Source organism: Podarcis vaucheri (assembly GCF_965113315.1).
Source record: "Podarcis vaucheri genome assembly, chromosome: 10".
In the NCBI taxonomy this organism is placed as follows: domain Eukaryota; kingdom Metazoa; phylum Chordata; class Lepidosauria; order Squamata; family Lacertidae; genus Podarcis; species Podarcis vaucheri.
The window spans coordinates 30,054,149-30,081,978 of NC_138748.1; the positions used below are offsets into that span (position 1 = coordinate 30,054,149).

General features: G+C 41.0%; 1 protein-coding gene across 3 annotated transcripts in view; it reads right to left on the reverse strand.

The window, feature by feature from the left end:
• The window catches only part of PTPRB (protein tyrosine phosphatase receptor type B), a 79,155-nt gene that overhangs the window by 18,237 nt on the left and 33,088 nt on the right, over positions 1-27,830 (reverse strand). For all 3 annotated transcript variants that reach the window (XR_014224207.1, XR_014224208.1, XM_082241077.1), the window contains 19 exons: positions 26,685-26,945; positions 26,116-26,382; positions 23,335-23,598; positions 22,006-22,269; positions 20,886-21,149; positions 17,752-18,015; positions 16,352-16,621; positions 15,170-15,433; positions 13,418-13,681; positions 11,530-11,811; positions 10,134-10,412; positions 8,442-8,591; positions 7,937-8,180; positions 4,628-4,734; positions 3,341-3,440; positions 2,496-2,579; positions 2,377-2,394; positions 2,164-2,245; positions 711-801 (listed from right to left, as the gene is read on the reverse strand). Coding sequence is in view for 1 of the 3 variants with exons in the window: in XM_082241077.1 (XP_082097203.1) it covers positions 711-801; positions 2,164-2,245; positions 2,377-2,394; positions 2,496-2,579; positions 3,341-3,440; positions 4,628-4,734; positions 7,937-8,180; positions 8,442-8,591; positions 10,134-10,412; positions 11,530-11,811; positions 13,418-13,681; positions 15,170-15,433; positions 16,352-16,621; positions 17,752-18,015; positions 20,886-21,149; positions 22,006-22,269; positions 23,335-23,598; positions 26,116-26,382; positions 26,685-26,945 (3,819 nt within the window). In the remaining 2 variants the exon portion in view is untranslated. The remainder of the gene's footprint in view (positions 1-710; positions 802-2,163; positions 2,246-2,376; positions 2,395-2,495; positions 2,580-3,340; positions 3,441-4,627; positions 4,735-7,936; positions 8,181-8,441; positions 8,592-10,133; positions 10,413-11,529; positions 11,812-13,417; positions 13,682-15,169; positions 15,434-16,351; positions 16,622-17,751; positions 18,016-20,885; positions 21,150-22,005; positions 22,270-23,334; positions 23,599-26,115; positions 26,383-26,684; positions 26,946-27,830) is intronic.

Here is a 27,830-nt window from a genome sequence, read left to right on the forward strand (position 1 = left end):
GCTATTTGACTTGGGAGTCCTCACTGTCTCAGTAAATGTTCCCAAAACATGAGAGAGTATACTATGGAGATCCCGTTTTTATTGCTATTCTCTTCTCTACATGTTGCAGTAGAGTTCTTAGAGTTCGTAGATGAAAAAAAAACACATGCACTCTTTGAAAACGCATCCTACTTTCACTTGTTCTGTGTTCTAAAGTCATGGTCCATTAATCTTTCGGTGGACTTTAAATTTATTCTGATAGATAAAAGAAAAATCTACTGCCTACCAAATCAGTAATGTTGGTTGAGTGATTTATGGACGTATTAGAACAGGTTTGGTTTCTGGGTTTTTTGAGCAAATACTAAACTCGGCTGTTTGTCTTTTGGCTGATCACATAAAACCAACCATGCATGCAAAGGTTGCTATTTATTGCTACATCTGCCTGCCATCAACAGTGACAATTCAGCAAAATTGCTTTAACGGCTGAAGCCTTTCATAACCAAGATGAACATTATTAGTCACTGTACTTCGGGTGGGAAGTGAGAGAGTTCTCTCATTATGCGACCTGCAGTATGAATATCAAAGGGTTAAGATCCCTTGATGGGAGTGGTGTTTTTCTGCCAGGTAGAAGTACTGGGATGAAGGATATACCTATTTCCTGTCTCTCTTATTCTTGCTGAAAAGATGTAGGAAGAGAAAAAGAAAAGGCTTGCATCCAGCAGGAAACTTACAGGGCAATATATTATTGTATCGATTTTTCCCTCTGTTCTCTGGCAAAAGTGCTATGTCACACAATTGGTTTCGACCCACATCCTTTAGATCCTGTAAAATCCAAAAGAAAGAAAAGGGGAGATGAAAATGGTTAAATTATATTAATATATGGTCTCTATAGCACATCAGCTATCCAAGACTAAAGGATGGAAACAGATGTGTGATTGAATTCAAGCAGTTCTGGATTTGTGCCAAGTACCAAGTGGTTCAAGCCTTTGATCCTCACCTATCCAAGGCAATTTCTAGTGCTAAGCTACTCTACAATAGAGCCACTTCTCATCATGCCAGATGAATCTGTTGCTTAGAAACTTAGGAACTTGCTTAAATAAATGCAAATAATAAAGACTTTGGAGGCTGACATGCAATGTACTCGTATTGTCCATAGAGGATCAACCTGGAAATCACAAGAAAGGAATGTGATGTTCCACTCAGGTCCTGCTTGCAGGTGTCCTGCCAGCCCCCCACCAAAGGCAACTGGTTGGCCCCTGTGAGAACAGGATGCCGCACAAGATGGGCATGATCCAGGATGGCTCTTCTTAATCAGATTGAGAGGGGATGCCTGAGGGCGATGTGCAAAGATGGATGAGCTGCACTGCTCAGAGACCCAATGAATACCAACCAAGAGGGGAAAAGCACCATATATACATACTGTTGGGTACTGCAAAGGAGAAACAGCAGAGAGGGGACAAACCAGGAGGAATAAATAGTGCACAGTAATATTCAGCAGCCACTTCAGGTCAAAATGCTGATATAAACAGTTTGTGTCACTTGCTGAAAACTGTTGAGCAAGGACCCCAAAATGGCACCTGCATTTTTTAGCCTAGGCCCTAGAGCCCTAATCCACTGATACCTCTCGCTGGCACCTGCTGCTATCTATGTCATGTCCCTTTCCATCTTGATTCCCAGTATACCTGAAGGAGCGTCTCCACCCCCATCGTTCTGCCTGGACGCTGAGGTCCATCGCCAAGGGCCTTCTGGCAGTTCCCTCATTGCGAGAAGGGAGGCTGCAGGGAACCAGGCAGAGGGCCTTCTCGGTAGTGGCGCCCGCCCTGTGGAACACCCTCCCATCAGATGTCAAAGAGAACTACCTGACATTTAGAAGACATCTGGAGGGAAGTTTTTAATGTGTGACATTTTAATGTATTTTTAATCTTTGTTGGAAGCCGCCCAGAGTGGCTGGGGAAACCCAGACAGATGGGCAGGGTACAAATAAAATAAATTATTATTATTATTATTATTATTATTATTATTATTATTATTATTATTCCCAAACAATGCAACATTTTCTCCTTGTGTATGTCAACCGCCACTGATTCGGTCTCCTTTAATATGATTGGCCTTGAGTCAATGCATTGTGAATGATAGCCAGATGTACCTAAACAGCCCATTCTTTTCACTCTGTTTGGTCCTTACCTCATATTCCTTTGACAGGAGGTAGTTTGAGTCTGCTTGGAGTTTGGTGAAGTGCATTTCAAACTGACTGACTTTTACTGGGCTAAAACATTCAAAGCAGGGCGTGGGGAGGGGCAAGGAGAGAAAGAAAACACCATATGTTAACGCATTATTAAAACAAAGAGCCAGTATTTTCCAACACAGTAGAAAGCATGACTTAGCATTGGCTCTTACCTGGACATTTTCCGGCTCCTTCAGGTTATTTGGAAAGAAAGAAAAAGAAAGAAAAGGTCAGATGGTGATTAGACAGACTGCATTGTTCAAGGATGCCAGGGCAAGCACTTTGACCTTACCCTTTTTGTCCCAAGTTCAGGTGAACAGAAAGCGGTCTGTCCCTGCGAATGCTCATTCTCACCGTTGGTCTTTCATGGCCACTACTGCAACACAAGAAGTTGTCAAGTGTTTGTTACATCTAGTGCCCTAGTGAGGGAGATATGTTGTTTTGCCCTGCCAGGACAGCCACCTCCTGTGGCCAAAAGCAAATCATGTCTGTTACAAGAACAATTAAAGACTGAATATTGCAACATCACACTCCTCTATTTTTTTGTGTGATGCTGCCGCTTTGCACATGGTGTATCTCCTCTTCAAAGCACAGTACAGTGGTACCTTGGGTTACAGACACTTCAGGTTACATACGCTTCAGGTTACAGACTCCGCTAACCCAGAAATAGAACTTTGGTTTAAGAACTTTGCTTCAGGATTAGAACAGAAATCGTGCTCCGGTGGCGCGGCAGCAGCGGGAGGCCCCATTAGCTAAAGTGGTGCTTCAGGTTAAGAACAGTTTCAGGTTAAGAATGGACCTCCAGAACGAATTAAGTACTTAACCCGAGGTACCACTGTATCAGCATTAAGGCTGCAATCCTGCTCCTACTTTCATTGACCAATAAATATTATAGCAAATCTTTCTGCCATTCAAGATTCAAATACACACACACACACACACACACAGAGAGAGAGAGAGAGAGAGAGAGAGAGAGCTTAGGACCTACTGAGGAATAGCTTCAAAAGGTGCAACTATAAAATTGTAGTTCTCGCATTTAGAGCACCTGTCATAAAGTGAAATTTACATTGCATGATGAATAAGTTTACATTTATTCTTTCTGGCGCCAGAAATAAATAAATGTGAATTTCTACTCACTTTGCTTTTCGTCTGCAGACAAGCAATGCAGTGACAGCCACCAGCATAATTATTAGGAACAGACCAGCACTCACCCCTTCAACAACTCCAAGTGAGGGCTCTGAAACAATTGTATACACGGATCAGAGTTTTAAAGTTAGAAGAAAGGTCATGATATAATAGTCTATGTCTACCTTTTGCTGTTTTCTGATACAATTCCTAGCAAGGATCTGCACATGCAAACACATGTGCGTGCACACAATGGGGCAGTTTCGACTGAATTATGTAACTGTTAGAACCACTGCCAGTTTGCTTATACTGTTGTTGTTATTTCAGTTTGCAGTTTCAGCAAACGTAAGAAAAGCCCTGCTGGATCTGCCCCAAAGGCCCATATTGTCAAGCATCCTGCCCTTAGATGGCCAACCAGAAACCTAAGGGAAGTTTGCAAGCAGGACCTGCAGACCACAACACTCTTCCCACCCCTTGGGTTCCAGCAGCAGGCATTCAGAAGCATACTGTCTCCAACTGTGGAGGGAGAACATAGCTATCAGGGTTAGCGATAGCTAAATCCTTCATGGGCAAAGGGTAGTATTCTATCAGTTACCAGGACAAACAGCAGAAGAGGGGCTGTTACTTTCATCTCCTGTTTTATCTCCCTACCTGTGATTCCAAGCCAACGGTAATGCAGAGGCACAACATTATTTAAATTTAAATTTATAAACCAACCTGTGACCATTTGGTCAAACCACAATATAGAAACTCCTGAATGAATAGCAAAAATAAAAATAAAAGTGTGTGTGGGGGGGATAACTGTGTTAAAAATAAACATTCTAGTGCTGAACCCATATTATTTCAGGTTTCAAAAGTACGTACTGTAATTATGAAATGCAGAAAATGCTTAAATAAAGAAGGAGCGAAGAAAAAGAAATCCTTAAAGCAGAACAATATAAAACTTTCAGCACTGGCTGAAATTAAACCATGCTTTTAGACTTGCAAAATCATCTTCTGATGACCAGTGCCTATCAAGAGGCAGGCTTCCACATTCTCCACAACAGCAGACGCTCTCCAGAGATTCATCAAAGGTGGCTTGCTACAGAGTCTCCAACTGAAGACGGCATGAACCATGTTGCTTACAGGTTCTCATTAAATAGCAGTGGCTGAATCAGCCTTCTAAATGGATGGATTTGACGAAAGTCACTTTTGGCCAAGATAGAGCTCTACAAACCCCTTCCTGCTATCTTTTGTCTCCATCAAATGCTCAGGTTTTAGATACCTTGAAATGCTTCATAGGTAGGAAGGGAAACTGACCTGACTCGGTAACAATTGGCAAAGAGAAATAGGTATCAGAGAACAGGGGCTCAGGAAGTTCCTTCAGGTCTTCTTTGAAGAGTTGTGTGAAAGCCCGGATGCTGATCCTGGAAAGAAGGGGAATGGTTTTTAAAATTAGATTTCCCTGGGATGTATAATTTACAATGATAGTCCTAAATGAAAGGAAGCATTTGAATTATTAAGGGTTATAGGAATACTGATTATTAAACCAGGGCTGGGGAACTTGTGGCTCTCCAGATCTTGATGGACTACAACACCCATGATCCTTGACCAAAAGCCACATGGCTGGGACTGGCAAATGATATCTGGAGGGCCAAAGGACCCCAGTTCTGTATTAAAGGCTACACAAAGTAATAAGATATACAAAGCCAGGTTTCTGACCTGTCACTACTTGTAATTTACTAGTAATTTCCATCTCCTACTGCTTTAGAGTGATGCAACAGCCAGCCAGAAAGCATCTGTAATGTGCCCATATTGGGCCAAGGCCACAACACTTTGAAGTGTGGGGACGGAGAAGAAGTTTTAACACTTCCCATCCTCTCCTCTGTGTACTTTCCTTGACTTAAATTACCCCACATTCAAAGCTACTATTAGCTGCAGTGGTAATGTTGGGATACAGGGCCTGTATTGCAGCAAGAGGTCAGCAAAGCTGTTTTGGTTACTCTCAGTTTCTGATATTTCCAAGTCTAAATTAAGTTATCCACATATCTACATCAGTTTGCACACATGCATGCATATGCACACTAAAAGTCCTAATGGAAATTTATCAACATTTCAGTGTGAATTTCTCCCAACGCACACATTTTTGCAAAGAAGAAGAAGAAGAAGAAGAAGAAGAAGAAGAATAATAATAATAATTTGGATTTGATATCCTGCCTTTCTCTCCCTTTAAGGAGTCTCAAAGTGGCTAACATTCTCCTTTCCCTTCCTCCCCCACAACAAACACTCTGTGAGGTGAGTGGGGCTGAGAGACTTCAGAGAAGTATGACTAGCCAAAGGTCACCCAGCAGCTGCATGTGGAGGAGCGGGGACGTGAACCCGGTTCCCCAGATTACGAGTCTACCACTTTTAACCACTACACCACACTGGCTCTCAAAGCATTTCCTTGAATATAATGCATCTTTGTATGCCATTTCCACAAATATCTGTGTTTTTATGCCCTTTTTACCCTAAGACATTTTACATTTTATTTGACTAGAGAAGTGCGATTTTTTGGAAAAATGCTGCGTTCTGATTTTCATATTGTTTTGGAAAGTCTAGATTGGGGAAGATCGCCTCTAAATGCAAACTTAATCAAATTTCTCTTCCATTCCTAATTGTACCTACTTTCCTCTTATTCTACAACCGTTAGCAACTTCAGACTATTTGTGCGTGTGTGATTTAAATAAGGGAAACTGTTAGAAAGAGTTAAGCCTGCTTTTCTAGCACTGTGGGCTTAATCCAATCCCTCTGTGGTTTCTTTTTTGTAAATAAAAGGGCTTTGAGCAATCCAGTCATGGATCTCCGAGTTCTCTGCAGTTTCGCTCCTAATAATTTAAGAAAGAAAGGAATGCAAAAACCTAGGATGCTTCTGAGATTTTGGGCTTAACCCCTCCCCCACCTTTTTCTTATGAATTCCTTGCACCGCAATCATACTGCTTGCTCTCTGTGCTGCATACAGTGCTTCAGATTGTTTGCTAAACCACAATGCAGAACCTGGCCTTTGTCTTTGGATATGTTGATCACAAACTGCACAGGGTATTCCATTATCCACAAAGGCTCCCTGCTTGTTTTAGGGGATAGCCCTGCAAGCAAGCTCAAAAAGCCCTTTGAACATAGTCAGAGGAAATGCATTATAACAAAAGTTTTGCAATGACCTGTAAGAGAGTGGGAGACATGCTGGCCCATTTTGCACTGAGACTAATGCACACTTAAGAGATGAAAGAAACCACATATGATTAGTCTCACTACCCAATGGGCAGTGTTGCTTATTTTGCTTTATCATTGTCAATTCTCAGTCAAAGTTGGCTACATAATACATTTGGAAAACTGGGCCCACCTTCTAAAGAACTGGCACTCTGATTCTAAAGTTCTGCATTACGATGACTAATATTGTTCTGGCAGAGAGTTTGGTACACTTATCCTAAATATGTATTTGTTGGCACAGCAAACCTAAGTTCTGGGCTGTAACAGATTCTTCAATCGCCCCATACTAATAAGTAGACCCTGGTTAGTAACTCCACACTCAATCAGAAAATGAAGAAAGAAAACATTGTACATTTATACCTGTTTTTAAACTGGAACAAAGGCAAAGTTATCCAACTGGTAATACTTTCATGAGATCATTTTTCTAGTCTGAGAATTTCAGAGAAAAACGTACCATAGACAGTAGTTTAAATAGGCTAGTAAAAACTCAGACCCTACAAAGTTGGAGTTTCTTCTCGCAAATGAACAGGATTTATGATAAAGGTAAAGGGACCCCTGACCATTAGGTCCATTCGTGGCCGACTCTGGGGTTGCGGCACTCATCTCGCTTTATTGGCCGAGGGAGCCAGTGTACAGCTTCTGGGTCATGTGGCCAGCATGACTAAGCTGCTTCTGGTGAACCAGAGCAGCGCATGGAAACGCCGTTTACCTTCCCGCCGGAGCGGTACCTATTTATCTACTTGCACTTTGACATGCTTTCAAACTGCTAGGTTGGCAGGAGCAGGGACTGAGCAACGGGAGCTCACCCCGTCGCAGGGATTCGAACTGCCGACCTTCTGATCAGCAAGCCCTAGGCTCTGTGGTTTAACCCACAGCGCCACCTGCGTCCCTTTTAGGATTTATGATAGGGAGAGAGAAATGGAAAAATAACTTGATCATGATTTTTGGACCATTTGAGTTTGGCAACTGGTCTTACACTGACAAAAGAGTCTAGTATATTTTGCCCACAATTTCAAAAGTATCCATCATGTGTATGCTGGTATTTTAGCTGCACTGAACACTTTTATACTGCAAATGAGGACTAGGGACCATCCTAAGGTTTTCCGCTGAGGGATTAGCACGTTCACTGATCAGTGTGAAAATGACACATTACAGAGTCCTCTATCTAATGCACTGCAGGATAGACAGACATGGGTGAAGGAAATGTTTAGACATTATCTATGAGACAGAGCAGGGCAAAGCTATTATAAATGGCACAGTAAAGCACAGATAACATCATGCAACAGAGGCTATTAATCTTCGGTAGTTCAAATGCCTCCAGAGAGCACAGTTCCAAATGACAAGCCACATTTTTTGTGGCATGATTACCGCACTAAATCTGACCTATAGGCAGTCCTGGGTTTTAGCGGCCCATCGCAATATTTCTGCTGATTTGGATCACACTTTCCTCCCAGATTTTCCATCTCTGCTCCAAGCTTAATATCAAAGCTCTTTGAAACGCTGTCAGGGCTTTCAGTGCATTTACTTGCAAAATAATCTGTTTGATAGATTTGGATGGAGTTGTTGTGTTTGTATTCCAAGTAAGAAGGCAAAGGGTGATGCTGTTCTGGCTTCTGTTCTTCACTGCCTAGAAAGGGGCGATTGGAAAAGTTAAAAAATGGAAGTTAAATACTATGTTATTACTGCAGAATAAGGCTTGTGGGGATGAAATTACAGACCTGTCGATTACCAAGGACCCCTGATACTTTTCTGTTACGATTATTGTATACTCTATTGAAATCACCCTTGTGGTCATAATGGGATTTTACAATGATCAACCAGATTGTGGAAGACTATGGCAAAGGCAGTATGTCAATGCAGGCTATCTTGTATAGCCATGGAAACTTACCATCAGCTTCTCTCACAACCACGGTAAAGTATTTCACAGCTCCATTGGTGTCACTGAACCAGCTGCAATTGAAAGCGAAGTGGATGGAAGATTTGGTAATGACTGCATCCTTTTTGTTCACTCGAATATGTGCAGGTGGTGGTGGAGGGCCTAAATGATAGCAGTAGTTGTGTTACAAAAGCTGTATTTCGTCAATATGTACTAGGCACCTAAATGCAAACTTTTACCCAAGTGGAATCAAATATCCACTGAAATGCTCTTCCTAGCCACCAAAACATCTCTTGTTGTTGAAGATTAACAAGTAGAATGCAGCAGTGTGTTAGGTTGCAGTGACCTCCATTGCAGATTTTTGTAGTCTTTCTTCATCTCTTTACATCAGGGGTAGGAAACTGGACTCACCCACTGCAAGCCAAGTTTGTCAGGTGGGCAGGGCTGCTCAGTGTACAGCACTTTGCAAGACCCAACCATCAGCTGCGAATGCCTTTAGAATTCAAATTCTAATGACTCAACAGTAGTTTCAGGCTGCTCATCCCTTCTTTGATAATAGAACACTTAGCATTAAAAGTGCATTTATATTAAGGAAAGCTGCTGGTACATTAGTGAGATATACAAAATGTGTTCATTAGGGAAAAAAATCAAACTAAAATGTAAAGGATTTTCGTCATGATTTTTCTTTAAAGAAACCCTTGCAAATTGCTGCAGAGAATGTAGAGAACCAAATTTAAGATGGGGAAAAATGAGAAACAGAGAACCGAAATTGGCAGGTCCTTCCATCCCTAGTGGAAATAAGGTTCACTGTACCTGTGCACATACAACTCCTTCCTCGCTTAATTCCCCCCCCCCTGCATATGTTTTAATAAACCAGATTTCTGGTGGGATAGGAGGAGTGGTACAACCCTGAGACATCACTAGGTCTACACCAATAGGAAGTGACTTAATAAAACACTCTCTGTATACAGATGGTGGCAGCAAGTGCTTGAGAAAGGCATTCTCAGCATGAATTGGATTAAAACCAGAATGTACTTTAGATCAACCAACAATGTGGGACAGCATTGACACAGCCGCAATATGTGTACAGCAACCCTAAATGCAACTGCATCCAGCACTGAATGCACACCATCAGACTGTGTGTGTACATGCCCAGAAACCAATAGTAGTCACCCACCATTATGGAATTTTCTCCATTTTTTCTGAAGGGGAAATGATTGAACTGCTGAGGATTCACAGAAGCTATGCTTTCTTCCCTTAACATCTGGTACAATAAGCAAACGTCAAGAGAAGGGAGAAAGGCTTGTGAGAATCTAGATTTCCTGTTTCATAACTGTAGGAAGGAAGATACACCTAGCTGTTTTGTTTGAAGGATGCAAAAGGGGGTGGTGGTGAAAGAAACAGTTTGCAAATGGAAGGTAAACCAATAACTGAGTTTTGATGGCATGTTAGAATATATAAACTGCCTATGACTCTTAAAAGTATGAGTCAAGCAAGCATGTTTAGCAATTAAAAATAACATCCAGTGCTTTGAGAACTAGTGGCAGCTATTACAACATGCACTGAATGCAGCGGAACAGATGTTCCACATTATGGCCACATGTCATTCATTTCAAAGTATTGCATCATGCATTGGGAGTCGTCCCCCCCCCCCACTTTTTGCTTTCCATTGCAATGTAGCCATCCATACAATAAAAGGCTTACGGTCTATCATAGTGATGGTATTGTCTTCTACCACCTCACTGGTCATGTCGGCTGACTGCACTTTGATGGAAACCAAGTATCTTGTATGGGGCACGAGGGTCATGATGTTATACACAGATCTCTCCCTCTCTATTCTTCTGGAGAACTCAATCTCCGCAGTGTCCATTTTTTTGCACTCAATACTATATCCATCAAAATCAGAGTCAGGAGGGATCCAGGAGCAAGCAATGGCAGTCGAGTTCTGTGGTCGGCAATGCAAACTTTGTATCTTGTCTGGCCCTTTGAAGCAAAGCAGGAGCAGAATCAATAATGTGCATTGTATATTTCAAGCTTACTTTATAGCACAAAGATGTATCTCACCATACGAAAGCTAAAATTAAATTAGGGAACAGCATGGTAATGTACTAATGCTAATGTTAATGCTACTGTTAATTAGATGGCTACCACATTATTTAAGTTCCTTTGAACTCAACCTATTACTTTGCAAAATCATATTTATGTCTTATATCTGCTGTTATGAATCATTTATATAGCACTTTTAAAAATTGCTATGTCTTTACAGTGTTTGTCTTACTCAACCTCAAAATAATCCTGTAATAAAATTAGGTCACTGTTTTATTGCTCACTGAGATGAGAGTTAGGAATTTCACTGCTATTTGTGTGTGTGCAATATTTATACCACACCCTCCCTATAAGAACCCAGGGGGGTCATAGATATGCCTATCCCATTACAGTCTCAGAACAGTCATGTGAGCCAAGTCCAAGGGCAAGGTTTGAAGACATATGGATACAGCAAACTTGCTGAAGCTAAGCAGCTCAGGGTCTTCTCGGTATCTGGATGGGGACAGCACAGGAAACCAACAGGGTTGTCCTAAGACATTTTGCAGAATGGCATCCCCATCATTCCATGTACAATGGAGCCAACTAGACTGGCCATTAGACCTTATTTCAGTTCTGGCAATGGGACAGGGTCCTTTACCATAGTGTTTCTCAACCTTTTCCCCACCTAGATTCCTTTCTGTGGCCCCCACTTGTCCTACCAGGACAACCTGGTGCATTTGATCATTGAGAGCTCTGAGCTCTTCACCAGATGAGGATACAAGAGAAATGTGAAACAGGTAAAGACATCAATCCCCGCACAAGCACTCATGAATCAGCTGGCGGTTGGGGTGGAGTACTGGGTCAAGACTAACATTAAGGTGGATCGCAACAGCAGTACCACAACTATACAAATATATGGCAACATAGTAAGAAGGAGGTCCCCAAATGGATGTTGGGGCTATGGATGTTGTTGACTACTGTGCTAATATAAATTAATATAATATAAATGAGCATTAACTAAAGCACTGGAGGTTAATACCAAACTTTTCATCAGTGTCCCAATATGGTGTCTTACTTGTTCTCACGGTTCCAGAAAGTGATTTACTGTACGTTTTATGAATGATTCCACTAACGCTCCTAACACTGAAGTGATACAGTCTCCCTGGGTGGAGTCCATTTATTTTGCGTCCTTTTGATTTGTTACTACTGTAAGGATTGGAAACTGTGAGGGTCTCCCTTGGGGTCCATTGAAGTTCGAAGTCATCATAATCTGTCCAGTCAGGAGGACCCAACCACATGATGGACAAGGAAGTGTTGGTGACATCAGCAAATGACACTGTATTCGGAGGGATTGGCACTAAGAGAGAGAAAGCGTAAAATGGGAAAATAAACAATTACCCGGTACATTACTCTTGAATACGTAATACATAATAATTCCAAAAAAATTTAAGAAGGAAACCAACAAATAGATTTCTGTTTTGTTCAGGAGTTATGTATTTGGCCTTGTTCACATTTGGGTTGACTCTCATCCATGTTTCCTCCATTCAGATTTGACCTTATTAGTCCATACCTGTGTTCATTTGCAGCTGAAGATCAAATCCACTAGTTTCCATCCATACCTGTAGACATTCCCTTTTCTCTTTCTCCTTGCATTCAAATTTGCTGATTCAAATGTATTAATTTTGTGCAAACAGGGCAAGCATGCAGGAATCTGCTGAGCAGTGTGTACACCCCTTTTTTAAAAAAGGTATCCACCCAGGAATCATCAGTAGCACACACCAGGGAATTCCCAATTCCAAATACATCTGCATGTACACAATTTATGTTCAATCCTAAAATGGCATGCACTTCCCATTCTAAAATAGGAATATGGTCGTGTGATAGAGCAATATATAGTGAAATCAATGGGGGGGGGGAATGAAGCAGGGAGATCTGGAGAAACCATGGGTTTTTTGTTTTCCAGTATTGCACAAATATGTTTTATTTTTATTTTTAAGCTGCCTAATGAGTTTGCAAGAAATAGGTACTACCACTGCCAGAACAGAGCTGGTGTTAGGGAAGTGTAAGGTGTGTGGAAGGAGAGTTGCAAAATGGATTCTTGAGCCCCAGCAAAAAAGAGAGAGTCTCAAGTAGAGTTGCATTTTTCAAAATTTATCAAATTATCAATGGATTAGGGAAATTCAAATTTGCATGAGGAAACCAACAGGATAGGAGATGTTTGAAGGGGACATCATGTGGACAATGCTATTTAAATGGGACTTGAAATACATATTAAAGTCAGGCGTGGACAAGTCCTTTATTTACTCCTTTCATATTTCCAAAATCATCTAATGACAGGTGTAGGAATGCCCGCCGGGTGTGAAGCACACTTCTGCCCACAGACAAGCCACAGCTGTCTGAACGCCATGTTCTATATCTAACCTTCTGCTTTTTCAGTAGTCTGCCGTGCCCTGTCTGTGACCTTTGTCTCGTTCGTTTAAACATTGTTCAAGGGGAAAGTGACGTGGTGGAAACAGGTGCCAAAATAACTTTGTACCACCCCACGATCTCATGTTTGGAAGATGTGTAAAGGGCACAGTCCAAAATGTATCTGACTGGTTCTGCATATTGTGCTAATAAAAAGAGCCTCTGCAAAGCTAGCCGGCAGCTTGCTTATGCACAGCTCACCTGCGTCATCAACTCCTGTCTCATCTCCTTCACTTCAGACAGCAGGTTCACTGGAGAACTTCCCAAAGTTTTCTACTAACGGAACATGAAATATTGAGAGTGCTAAAGCCTGGGGGGCAGGGAATGCAAAAGTCAAATCCAACGTGCACAGGTGAAATTGTTGGACTTAAGGCCAAAGCAAATCAATGATTGGATTTCCCAGTGTCTTTAGTTTGCTACACCTGCTGAATAGAGCATTGAAGCAATCAATGATGGCAGCAACAATATAAACAAGACAAGGAACTGCTGTTCTTTACCTGTTCTGCCTTTAGTATCTGCTGTATTGGTCAGGTCACCACTATAGGTAACTACAACAAGGGTGTATATTCCGCCAGGTACTAAGCCCTGGAAGTGCCATTCTGTCAAGTCTTTTCCGTACTGTGCTTCTTTCTGTGTGCCATTTGGGTTATAGAGGTTCAGTTCATAGGAGTCAACGTCTCCTGCTGCTGGGTCCCAGGTAAACCACAGACTCTCTGTCATGTTTTTATTGAACCCTTTCAGATTGGTAACTGAGGCTGGAACTATGAAAAAAAAAAAGAAACAGCGGAGAGTCATTCTGCATCCTAGGGCAGGTGAAGATGACAATTAGTTATGGTGTCCATACAAGGGCATAATAAATATTGGTTAAATAATAATAATCCTAATGTCTCTAATCATTAAACATTTTAATTAAAAACAACCCTATTAAGTTCCTTTTGGTATTTTATACTTTGCGTTCATATTATTCTTTCCGCTTTTTAGCTGCTTTTCTTTACAAAATGTAATCCAAGGTGAAAGATTAAAACTAGCATAATAGCCAAAACAGAATAAAAACATATTCATACATAGAAAAGGCAGGTCTAACACATCCCACCCACTAAACAAGGCCACAAATATCTGAAACTCTCCCAAAGGTCTGGGTAAATAGAATTTTTTTGCCTGGTGCCGAAAATAGTGGTGGCACCAGGCATACCTTCATGGGGAAAGCATTCTGTAAGCAGGGAGCTACCACTGAAAAATGACTGTCCCTGTGTTGTCACCCTCTGTCCCTCCCTTCCAGAAAACACACAGAGAAGGGCCTTGAATACCGAATGCAGGGTCCAGATTGGTTCATGTGGGGAGAGGCAGCCTTTGAGGTACTAGGGTCTTGAGCTGCAGAAGGCTTTATAGGTCAAAACAAGCACTTTTAATTGAAACTAATCAGTAGCCAGTGGAGTTATGCCCAAATTGGTTTTATACGCTCAGGCTGTCTTGCCTTGATCAGCAATCTGGCTGCTGAATTCTGTACCAGCTGTAGTTTCTAAACCATCTTCAAAGGCAGCCTCCCCATGTACTTCCTGAAGGTTACCAGAGCATAGGCAACAGAAGTGAGGCTATCCTAGTCCAGAAAGGGGTGCAGCTGGGCCAACAGCTGAAGCTGATGGAAGGCACTCTGTGCCACTGAGCTCACTAGAGCCTCAAGCAACAGTCATGGATCCAGGAGTACCCTCCAAGCTATGTACCTGCTCTTTCAGAGGGAGTGTGACCCATCCAGAGCAGGCCTCATCCCTTCCATCTGGTCTAGGGAGCCACCCACCAATAATGCCTCAGTCTTTTCTGGATTAAGCTTCATTTTACTGGCTTTCATCTAGTCTCATCTACTCTCAAGGCCAGACATCAGTCTAGCACTTCCACTGTCACACCAGCAGATGTAAAGGAGAAGTAGAGCTGTGTGTCATCAGCATATTGCTGACAACAACTGGACTGGTTGCCCAGTTTGTGTACATCAAACACATGCCCAGTTAAGCTTTAGACACATTGGGGTTTGTCAACACAAATTTGCATCTTTGATCTGTTCCCTTGAAGACATTCAAACTTCGTTATTTGTTTTAGGATGCTTCTGAGAACCCTTCTATCAAGACATAGGAAAGCAGTCTGTGTTTTCTTTATCGGCAACTCCTCTAGCAATCCCTTCTTACAATTAAAGTAGCCCATTGAGGTTTTAAAAGTGTATCTCGCCGCTGATGGATCAGCTCATTAGATACTTTTACCTGTTCTCCCAAAGATGGATGATTCATTAGTAAGCTTGCCACTGTGGGTAACAATCACCATTTTGTACAACCTTCCTTGTACTAAGTTCTGGAAAGAATACTGCTTGAGATTCTGGTCTCCTGAAGTTCTGTCCTGGAGAGATTGGTCTGGATTATATAGAAAGATTTCATATTTGTCCAGCTCCCCCTGAGATGTTGTCCAGCTAAACGATAGGCGCCCAGTGGTGGTATTTGTGACCTTCAGATTTGTGGCAGCTGCTGGAGCTGAAATAAGAGAAGATATTGCATCCACTGTTGTAGCTTTTGGCAAGCAGTAAGAAATGGGCAGCAGAAATGCCCTTTGAACCTCAGAAACTATGTTTATACATGTTTCATGCCAATATTTTCCTTCTATGTAGATTAACCCTTTGCTACCATTAAACACGACACATAGTTTAAGGGACATTCTCAGAATCTTGAGTAGATTGTTTTGCATTTATTAATTTATTTATTATCCTGCCTTTATTTGAATCAAAATCAAAATAGTTAACAAACGCAAAAAAAGTGTAGTTAATACAGTAATTTATTTAATAACTTTTGTGTTTGTGCAAAAATATTTGCTCAGGCCAAAATTAGTGCCAAAGAATTTTCATATGGTACTAAGATTACCCTTTTATCTGGGACAAAGTAAGCAAAATAGCAAGCATAAGAAAATCATTTTCAAGCTGAATGATTGCTTTTACATATTTTTAAGTTGCATATTCTGGGAAAGTAAATGCTGATTTAAGCATCATGTGGCCCAAATCTGTTTTGCTAGATTTATATTTAGTATCCTCACTATCAGTTGCCTCCATCTCCTGCTCAAGCAAAGTTCTCATTAATTTCAGCGGAACCTTCTGACTGAACGAGGACAATCCATTTTACAGGTAGCTGCGGTACTGCAGGCCCGTCTCCAAAAGCTTAAGGGAGGGATGATTTAAGGAGTTATATTATTTGTATATGTGCTGACATATTTAAAACCTATTCTGGTGCCTCAGCTAAAAAGAAAGTAATTAAAAATAACAATATTCACTGATAAAGGTACAGATACAAATATTTACAATATACTTTCCAAGTTATTAAAAACGGAGCAGGTCTTCCGGAATAGTCTACGTTTATAGCCTCAGTTATTTTGCTCTCCCCTAATAAAAATGCTGGAATTACCTGTTCGGCCTTCAGTTTCTGCCCGACGGCTGAAGAGGCCACCGCTGACTGTCAATATTTGTACTTTATACTTCTTCCCTGGTGTTAAATCTTCAAATTTGTGTTGCTTAGCAGTAGCTGGCTCTGATTTGTTGCTCAGAGGGATGCCGTGCTCAGTCAGAAGCAGGATGTCGTAACGTTCAGCCACACCAGCAGCGCTTTGCCAGGTTACAACCAACGAGTAACTGCTGTATGCATTGTCTGCATGTAATTTCTGAACAGGAGCAGGGACTGGGAACAATGGTTTAAAAGGTGAGGCTCATTCATGCGTCTTGAAAATTATTAACTAATTAGTTGTGAACACACACACTAGACACACACACAATTGTTGTTATCAAATTCAGTCAACCAGATCTCTTGTTCAGGCCAATCTGTGTCATCTTCCCATTTCCTTAGCACACAGAATATTTTGTAGTCTTTTGTATCCATCCTCATTAAAATTATATTTTGCAAGAAGAGTGGGGGTGACATACATACCCATTCTTGTTCAACCAGGAGTCATTCATATTTATTTAGACCTGAGTTTAGCTAGATGCAAATAGTGCTCAAAAACTGATGTACCGTATATTATAAATGTCAGGCCTACTAATCTAGTAAAGTTTTTACTGATTTAATGATTGAGAAATTCAGTATAAATGTATTTACATTTTTTTAAAAAACACACCTCAGTGGGAGGGTGCCTTTTTGAAGATCTTGAAGAAGTGAAATCTTTTCTCTTTGATATTCTGTAAATAATGTTTAGCATTCATTGGCCATATTCAGACAATCATATCAAGGTGTAATGAGCCAAGCTATGAACAAGCCTTTACACAGCATTTATAACTATCATTTCCTTTTCTATTCAAACTGGGAAACAGAGGTTACCAGCTTTGAAACAGATCAGTATATTAACCCACAGTTTGACTTTGGTTTTAATATTCTGACTTGTGCTGGAGCAGGTAACTACAATTTAAACAAAGTTGTTGAGAATTTACCCATCACTGTTCTGAGATCATGAACTTACAGAAATAATGGATGAGATTCACCTAATGAACTGTGTCGGTGGAAGCCCTGCACAGGGGTGTCCACTTGTGCAATGGGGTTTCCCACACCCCAAGAAACAGGCTCTGGAGAATCAAGAAAATCCCCAGATAGCACACTGGGGGAGGGGATTGTTCTACCTGGCAATCTGATATGCTTGTGCAGATAGAATGCTTGTAATTGTGCAACGTTGAATTCCACTCAATGAATTTTAGCCTGTGAACCTAAAATTGCAACTGAGTTGCTCTCTTTCCCCTTCCCCATTCCTTTGTGCTGTTCAACAAGAAACTGAACGATCTTCTTAATTATTTTGCCCTGCTTTGATTTAGGGAGAAACTTACTTGTTCGCCCAAAGGCTGTTGAGTTGTTGTGCAAAGTTCCGCTCCTTGTCTGTACAACAACCCTGTACAGCTCCCCTGCTTCCAGTTTGTTAAATGTGTGATCATTCACATTTTTGGAAACGGTCTGGGTATCAAGGGGGTGGTTCTGATGGAATATTGTGACCGTGTAGGAATCAACATCTCCTCCTGCATGGGTCCAAACCACTTTCAAGCTGTCTGTCATTCCGTTGGGCGAAATATGAATGTTTTTGACAGCGCTTGGAACTAAAGAGGGGGAAATACCAACAAGAACGGCCAAAGAAGTCAATAAGTATTTTCTTACCATGCCAATTTTTTTTGTTAAAAATTGTGGTTAACAAAATTGTGAAAGCTAGATAATGACCAGACATAAAGACATGGAAGGCTTTTACCTTGTGATTTTTGTAACAGAGTATTAAAAGGTTGGCATTAAAGCAGGATGCAGGAATGGCACAGTCAAGCTGGAGAGGAATGGCAGATCTCTGTCCATGAACCCGCAGAAAGCACATGGTCATGACAAGTGGCATTTCTAGGGTGTGGTGGTAACAGGATGAGGGAAGTTTCCAAATTCCTGCACCTGAATGCACATATAGCCAGAGTCCTGTGCTGAGATGGCAATTAACATTCTAGGTGCAGCTGCGCACTGCTGTTCTGTGCTGCTGCTTTCTTACTTTGTCACTGGTGGTTTTATTTTACGATTTCAATGTAAATGCTACTTGTTTTCATTGCGGCACTCGCCATGGGACCATTCAGCGAAGGTTCACTTAATATTATATAGTTACAATACAGAGAACCTAACACCAAGGAAACTAGCGCTAATACACCCAGGAACCTCACCAAAATGCTGGAGAGGGTGCACCTCTACAGGCACATACCTCCACATGTGGTGGGAGTGTCCCAAAATCCAACTATTCTGGACGACAGCCATACAAGAAATATGTACAATAACTAAGCAAGTAATAGACATCACCCCAGAATTGGCCCTACTAAACATCTTCCAAGACAACAATGCCCATTTACACCACAAAGAACTCATAACCCACCTGCTCTCAGCAACCAGAAACACCATAACCAGACACTGGAGAGACCTGTCAGGAGTAAGCATGGACCAATGGTACCAAATAGTATGGGAAACAGCCCTACTAGAAAAATTAACTAACAAACTGAAACTGACACGGGGACAAACAGAAGAAGACACCTTCACCCCGGTATGGCTCCCCTTTATTACACACACAGCCCAACAGGACATTGACAATAATCCACCAAAAGCATACAAATCAATACGGCTAACCTGATCCAAAACACCCACCCACCTCACTCACACACGAAAACAAAGATCACCACAGCCAATCACAAGCAAACAATCACACCCTAGGCCAACCCCAACCTCTCTCTCCACCAAAGGAACACAAGTGAACAACACAAACAACGCTGACACCAAACTCTACACACATTAAACATAATAGAAACACCGCCACCCGACCCCACCCCCATCCATCTTCCCTCCTGCCACCCCCCTTTTCTTCTCTCTCTCTTTTTTCTTCTCCCCCTAATGCCTCAACAAATGAAATGGATTTGTAAAAATGTTACATGAAAAAAACAAACCAAAAATGAGGCACTACACTTCTGTAAAACAAGAAAATCCTTAATAAAATATTAAAAAAAAAGAAACAATACAGAGAACGAGAAAGACAGACAGAAACACAGAGAGAAAGATACAAAGAAGCTGTCGAGAAGTGACGAGTTAAAAAGGCAAGTGTCATAGGGAGATAAAATAAAGAATTTGAACTTGTTATATAATGGACCGTATTATACATGGCAAAGGGAGACCTGAGTCTTTAAAAAACATGACTGGCCTAATAGCAGGAGGTAGCAGATGAATGTAAAGTGATAAAAGGGACAGGCAGGTGAAGGTTGATGACCATTCCTGTTAGATGGTGGTGGTGGTTGCTCGTGAGTAACCGGGCAGGACGCCAACCTGTTTTTTGCAGGTTTTATTGGGGCAAAACTATTTGAAGGAAAAACCACAGAGTTCATGTCTGTCTTAGTCACTTGCAGAATCCGGGAGTGGCCCCTTCCGGCATCTCCCCCAAGATAAGAACTTTGGCACCCCAAGCCTCTGCCTCCCTTCCTTGCATTTTACCCCTCTGTGCAAGGTGGGCGACGGAAGAGGCGTGTTTCCTTCCAGGCCAGCCTGGCAAGGTGAGGTGCTGGGGTTCCCAGCAGCATCCTCTGGCCCTTTCCCCTCTTCTCCACTGGAGGTGTGGCTTTCCCCACCACAGGAAGAGGAACTACTTCACAGGATTTTCGGAGGCTCCATGTATCCCAACGGCCCCTCTGCCTCCCTCTCCTGTTCCGATGGCAGACCCCTGACAATTCCCATCTGCTAATAATTCTTCTACCCAACTTTCTTTCTCCCATGCAGGTTTGTTTCCAACACTAGAGTTTGACTGAAGGAAAAATGACTTTAGGGGTTATAAGTAAAGGTAAAGGGACCCCTGACCATTAGGTCCGGTCGTGGCCGACTCTGGGGTTGTGGCGCTCATCTCGCTTTATTGGTCGAGGGATACAGCTTCCAGGTCATGTGGCCAGCATGACTAAGCCACTTCTGGCAAACCAGAACAGCGCACGGAACGGCCGTTTACCTTCCCGCCGGAGTGGTACCTATTTATCTACTTGTACTTTGATGTGCTTTCAAACTGCTAGGTTGGCAGGAGCAGGGACTGAGGAACGGGTGCTCACTCCGTCGCGGGGATTCGAACCACCGACCTTCTGATCAGCAAGTCCTAGGCTCTGTGGTTTAACCCACAGTGCCACCCGTGTCCCATTTAGGGGTTATACAGTGATGGGAAAACAAGATGGCACAAAGTGAGTGAGTCAGTACTCCTTACTTGAACGTGTCCTTTCCACTTTAAATCACCACTCCATCCCCAGTTTTACATCTGATTGAGGCAGAATAATGTTTAAAGACATAGGTCTGCCTGTGTCTTGAGTGGTGAGAAATGGCACCTGTATTTCTCAGTCTGACCTACCAGTTTCTGAAAACTTGCAAAAAATCACATTGTAATGTACCAGCACAGACACTCAAAATCTGTTTGATATACATTTTTCCTAACCTGTCAGTCCTTGTATAAAAGTAGCTCGTTCTGCTTTTCCACTAATTGTGATGACAACAATTTTGTAAAGGCGTCCTGGAGTTAGAGACGTGAACCTGAATTCTTCAAAGGTGTTTTCAAGGTGATTGGGTGGGAAAACCTTCATGTCGTTGAACAGAAGCTGTATCTCATACTGATCAACATCACCATCAGCTTTGGACCAAGTAATATACAGCTCTTCAGTGCTTTTACCACTTAGAGTCAATTTCTTTACAGATTCTGGGACTGGGAAAGGAATGACAGGACATTGTCAGGCAGCAATAATGACTATTACTGAAAAAGAAACAAAGTGACAACAAAGGTATATAAAGTGCCAATACATTGCTGAAAGCAATTATGTGTTGAGCATAAAAGTCTAGTTTGTGAAAAACAAAGGCACATATATATTTTGCATATGTATAATTTCTCATAGGCTCTCACAATTTTTGTAAATACATGTCTGCATGGTGACATATATTAATTTATTAATAATACAAACATATGATATAACAATTTGGAGAAAGCAAACCACATCAAACATTAAAGAATGGTTAATGACACTGATTTCAATAAGACACATTGGTGAAACCTGGGATAAACTACTACAATGTTGTAGGCCATGTTGAATTTTTTTTAACTTTCAAATTCCAAAAATGAGGGGGATTTGCTAAAAAGTGGGTACATGACTCGGGAATTCAAAAGATATTTCATTTAAATTAATATAATTTAGTTTTGCTTGGTAAATAAGGTATGTGTAAAATTGCATAGAAATCATTAAAAATGATTGCCAAGTACTTGCAGTTATATTAATATATTATACATATTTTACATTACCTGACATTTTCAGAAAGTAAAATTAAAAATTCTTCAGTTTTCTGAAAACAGCTTCTTTGTTTCTCAGTCAACATAGACTTACCAAGCTAAATGTTGTCCAATTACAAAAACAATAGCAGATTTGAATTGCCCACCCTGAAAAACATATTTTGAAGACCCCTCACTGAAGAAATTTGCAAAAACTAGAACGCTGGATATTTAACAATTAAATTGGACATTTTCAACATTGAGAAAATATTATTATTGTCCACCCGGAGCATTTATTTACCTGTCCTTCCACTGGCCCTTTCACTAGTCTCATATTTTCCACTCTTTGTGCTGACTGTGACACTATAAAGTCTTCCTGGAACCAAGTTAGTGAACACACTTTCGTTTTTATCCTTGGGGACGGTTTTTGTTTGGATGAAGTCATTGTTGTGCTTGATGATCACTTCATAATTATCATAGTCTCCTGTGGCGTGTTGCCAAGACACCTTTAAATAGTCACTTCTTGCAGAATTGCTCACTGTAAGTCCCTGGACGCTTGAAGGCACTGAAAAGATAGAACACACTCCAACGTGTCCTGATTTCAGAAATAATAAACGTGCAGTGCAGACCGAGGCCAATTTGAGAAAGAAATTGGTGTGTGTGTGTGTGTGTGTGTGTGTGTTGGGAGTGGAGAGAAGACAATGAAGCCCTGCCAGATCCAGCTGTTGTCATGCATAGTTAATGTGACTAGATGGGCCAAAATGTGGATGGAGATGTAAGTTCAGAACCCATCCAGATTTAACTGAAAATAAGATGACAACATTCACATTTTTTTGCCTACAATTCCTGAATCCCAATCCAGCAAGTGATATATGCCTGGGTCATGTTACCTGGACCAAGGTAGGCATGTCTTATTTCAGGGGCGGCAAACTTTGGCCCTCCACATGTTACTGAACTACAATGCTCATGATCCCTGACCATTGGGCCATGCTTGCTGCAGCTGACAGGAACTGTGGCCGGGTAACATCTGAAGGACAAAAGCTTCCTAACCCTTGTTTTATTCGGACATGTGAAATCTGAGCAAAGAGACAAACTACCTCTGCCATGGATTCTCTCTCAGCCTCAGGTTTCCTGAGATATAAATGACCTTTAACAAGGGATCTTCTGCAAGTAGATTTCAAGAGAAATAGACACCTGAGACTGCAACTGAGGTGTGACTCAGTGGGGCTTACTTCCAAGGAGACATGCATAGGATTGTACTGTTCCATGTCTTTGTCCTCTACTGCCTTCGTATAAAATGCATTTCGCTGGAAAATGTGCATGCAAATATTTTTAAGCTTTGAATGTCTATTTTTAATTTTTGCCCTTTTGTAAACTTTCCCCAGAATATAATTAAACATTCTTATGAAGAAGTATTTTGAAATCAGTCGACATGTTGCTTTTAAGATTAGGGGGACCAACATCTACAGCAGACATTGTTCCTCTGTTGTCATATCATCATTTCCCTCTTTTCCGATTTACCCCATGCTCCCTGCAGTGCTATGAATAAAAATATATATGCCTAGGAACAGTGGCATGGTTTCTCTGTGACTGCGAGTATATCGTATACCTCTTTCCTTCACCTTTTTACCTGTTCTTTCCTGACTGAAGGATTGCTTTTCATATTTTCCACTCTTTGTAGTTATTGTCACATCATAGAGTCGCCCGGGAGTGAGGGTGTTGAAGGAACATTCATTGGCAGATTTTGCAATGGTGACAGTATGAACAGTCTGCCCTTTATGAGAGAGTGTTACCAAATAGCTGTCTACATCTCCAACAGCTGGCAGCCAGGAAATACTGAGGTAATCGCTCCGCCCTGAATTGTTCACTGTTACTCCGCTTACACTGGAAGGAACTGTACAACAAAGCATTAAAACAAACACATGTTTACAATGTATTTAGAGAAATTCCTCATGCTGTATAATAGGACTTTTTTTTCTTATAGTGGACCGAAACCTAATACAGTGGTACCTCTATTTAAGAACAGCCCTGTTTATGAACTATTTGGTATACAAACTCCGCAAAACCGGAAATAGTGTCTTGGTTTGCGAACTTTACCTCGGTCTAAGAACGGAAGCCGAATGGTGGAAGGGTACCAGCGGTGGGAGGCCTCATTAGGGAAAGCGCGCCTCAGTTTAAGAATGGTTTCAGTTTAAGAACGGACTTCTGGAATGGATTAAGTTCGTAAACTGAGGTACCACTGTACATATTTCCTGCAGGTGGCTATGATAATACTCTTATAACTTTTAAAACCACCTCTCATATGTGAGAAATAAACAGTTTGCATGCACACATGGTATAAGTGCTGTACACTGAGTCAGCAAATTCTTAAGAGCAATATGCAGCTAAGTCACAGAACATAAACGAAACATCAAAGTCCCTGGAATTTTAGTTACAATTTTGAAGAGGGGAAAAAAGACCCAGAAGAATGCCAAACTCAACCAAAGAAATACAGCAAGCACCTGGAGTAACACAACTTACTAATTTCACAAGAGGCTGGTGTACATTAAAACTGGTAAAAGCCTCACAGCAGATAATTCTAAGAATTACATAGAAATATTGAGAGTTTCCCGCCCTCTAGTGGAAAGAATTATGAATAATTTTCTAAGAAGTGAAACAAAGTTTATGCAGGTCAGCTTGTAGCCACCCTTTCTTGTTAGGACAACAAGTGGATACCAAAACGCGTTAAAGCAAATAAAATAGTTTATGCTATAACAAAGAAATTTAAAAAAAAACTAGTGTGGCATTTGTTTTCTTGAAAATTCAGTTCTAATTTTGTATCACAATGACAACAATTTTAAAAAGCCACCTTTAGAAACAGAGTATGTTACAATGCCATCACAGGCAAATATTTAAAGAGTGATGAAAATAATATGCATATCTTTTCCTTGCTGAAGTCAATGAGACCGAGTCCTTAACTTTGTGAAGTATTTGCTGCATAATAGACTTCCTTTCAGAAATTTATAAAAATGCTTGATAAACATGAAATAAACTGGGCTATATAAAGGAACAAACTAAGCAACTGGAAACTAATTGTGGAAAGCATTTGGATTTTTTAAAAAACTGGTTGCTGGGTGGACTTATTTGACCAGAAACTCTGAAAAGGCCTCATGATGAGTTGCATACATTGGAAAATTTGGAAAATAGGCCTGAGTTACAGCCTAGGTGGCCAGCCAGCTAACTGTATTGGGCACAGCACAGTTTCTCTTCTTCATTATTTCCCATTAAGCCTCAAGAAAAAGCTTCTTTGATTGCAAGTATAGTGAGTGCTTTAAAAGGATAAAAAAATTTCCAGGTCACTTTAAGCTCTCTCATTATTTCACCCATTATCAATCATCACCCAATGCTGTTCTACGCATCATAATAACTGGAGAAGAAAGAAACTCTTTAATTCTTACATCAGGCAAACAAACGCACTTTCTCGCTTTCTCGCTGTCTTTAAACAGCTGAAACTGAAAAACAGAACAAAGGGAAGTCCAAGGGGTGGAGTTCAATTCCAAAGGCCTAACATTTAACACTTCAATGTTCATGTTCTCAGGGTCATTTCTTATAGGGTGACTGTGATCATGAAAAATCCACACTCAATCAGGGAAAGTCTTCAGTCAGGAGGGGGTGGCGAGGCTCTTCCAGATTAGGCTTTATTGTCCTGTTCTCTGTCGTTCTTTAATTGGAGACTGTCATGTTATAATTAAAAAATAAATAAAAAATCTGGGAGGGCATGAAGCAGCATTTTGCCCCACCTTGGCTACAGAGCTAAGCTAGATGCGTTTAATTCTCCCAGGAATTACCAGAAGTAATATGTATGTGTGTGTGTGTGTGTGTGTGTGTGTGTATATATATATATATATATATATGGCCACATCTCAATGGGACATATTTCCAACATATACAAAACACTCAACAAATAAACTCCACCCCTAAATGCTTCAGTTCTGCTACTGACAAACCTTTAGTAAAAAAAATGTGTCTGTCATTTTTTAAAAATTCAGTTTTTTATCAGCTATGTTTTAAAGATCATTGTCATATTAACGGTCAGCCATGACACATTCTTGCGATACCTGCATTTTAGTGATGATACAGAAGGTCTTTGAACTATAGTCATTTACACACACACACAAATGCATATATGGCTGGAACTGAGAAGCTCAAGACTAGAGAACCCATGATGTTGTGCAACTGTGGATAAAGCACAATATACAAAGCACACGGACCCTTTTGCTGAATTGAACTATGAAACAACAGTGAAACATGGCTGCACATGGAGGAAAGCTGAAGCATTGAGTGATATATTTTCGTGGGATGGAAAATAGGACACTGCCTGTGATTTTCACAGTTTTCTATCTCAACAAAGCTTTCATTTATTCCCCTTTACCTGTTCTCCCTTCTGCAATGGCTTGTCTTGAAGATACTCCTCCACTAACCGTGGTGACAACCACTGAGTAGAGCCCTCCAGGTTTTAGAGACTGGAAGTGGTATTTGTTGGTGTCGCTAGGAACACTTTCGTTTTTTATGACAACGTTTTCATGAATGAGTAAGACTTGGTAAGAATCCACATCTCCTTGGGCCCTTATCCAGCTGGTGAATAGGCTGTTGCTTGTTCCTTGGTTTGCCACATTTAAACTTGTCACTTGTGCCGGAACTGCAATTCAAGGCCAGAATCGTGGTCAGTGAACAGACAAAAGATTATTTATCCTAAACAAACCCAACAACCCTAACAGCTGCAACAATACAGCTACGTATATTGATTAAAGCACCACAATTTCATTCACAATAGTTTTAAGTGTGCACATCCCCTACTTTTTAAAAGGCATAGAATCATAGAACTGTAGAGTTGGAAGGGACCCCAAGGCTCATTCCTCATCTATGCAGGGATCTCAAGTTCCCGGAAAGCAATACATGATGCTTGCTGTTTAAGGAAACATTATGCCAACTGTATGGTACCTGTGCGTCCCACAACAGAAGTCCTATTGCTCAGATCCCCACTTATGCTGGTGACTGTAGCTGTGTACTTCCGTCCAGGTAACAGGTCTGTGTAAGTGAATTCTTTGGCTTCTTTCGCAAGAGCCTTGTTTATGACCGTGAGGCTTCTGTCTCCCAGTGAAACCACATAACCATCCCACTCAGCCAGAGGGGTCACCCACATGATGGTGAGAGAGGATTCATTGGCGTGCTTTACACGGAGCTGGAGAACTGGCTGTGGAGCTGTGGGAAAGAGAAACGGGGGGTAAGGGGGTAAGGGGGGTGGGAGAGAGGAATACTTAACACCAGATGAGCCATAGCAAGAGGGGATTTCACAACACTAAACAGTAAGGCTGGAGGGATCCGCCCAACAAAATATTAATACCATTACACATTTCAGCCATCATGCTAATGCTCAATGCTGAACTTGACTGCAAACAATGGGCTGAACCATAGTAGTTACGATTTCTGTTACAAGAAAATAGATACAATGGCTTAAATGTGAATAATCGTTACATATGTCCCAACAAACTGATGGCAGTTGGCAACATTAGTTAGTGAACAGACATTGATTAAAGCAGCTGAGATACTATCTGTATTCTACTCAGCTTGCTGTGTTTCCTCTACAGGTTACTTTATTATTATTTACATTTCTATTCCGCTTTCTATTTTTTAAATAAAAAAAATCTCAAAGCAGTTTACAGTGCATGGAAACATCAAATACATAAAACAAATCCAAAGTAAAACATTACTGAAGAGAGTCAAATATAAAGCGTACATTCGAAGCGACATAATTAACAGGAAACTAGAAGATTATCTTAAAGATTCTGAAACAAATCATTACAAAGGAGGCCAACTACTTTTAGTGCAGCAAAGTTCACAAACAAAAAACACTGAGCATTTCAAAAGAAAACATTGCTAAAGGAAGTCTATTATAAAATGTGCATTCAAAACAGCACAATTAACCAGAGAATAAAATAACATCTTAAGCACAGGGTTCACGACTCATAATATCAACATGAGATGGGCACCAATTCTCACTGCTTCTGTAGGGTGGTAGCTGCCCCACAGCACCGCCAGACATGCCTAGCAAAATCTTTCAGGAAAGCTGCACAGATGGGCCTCATC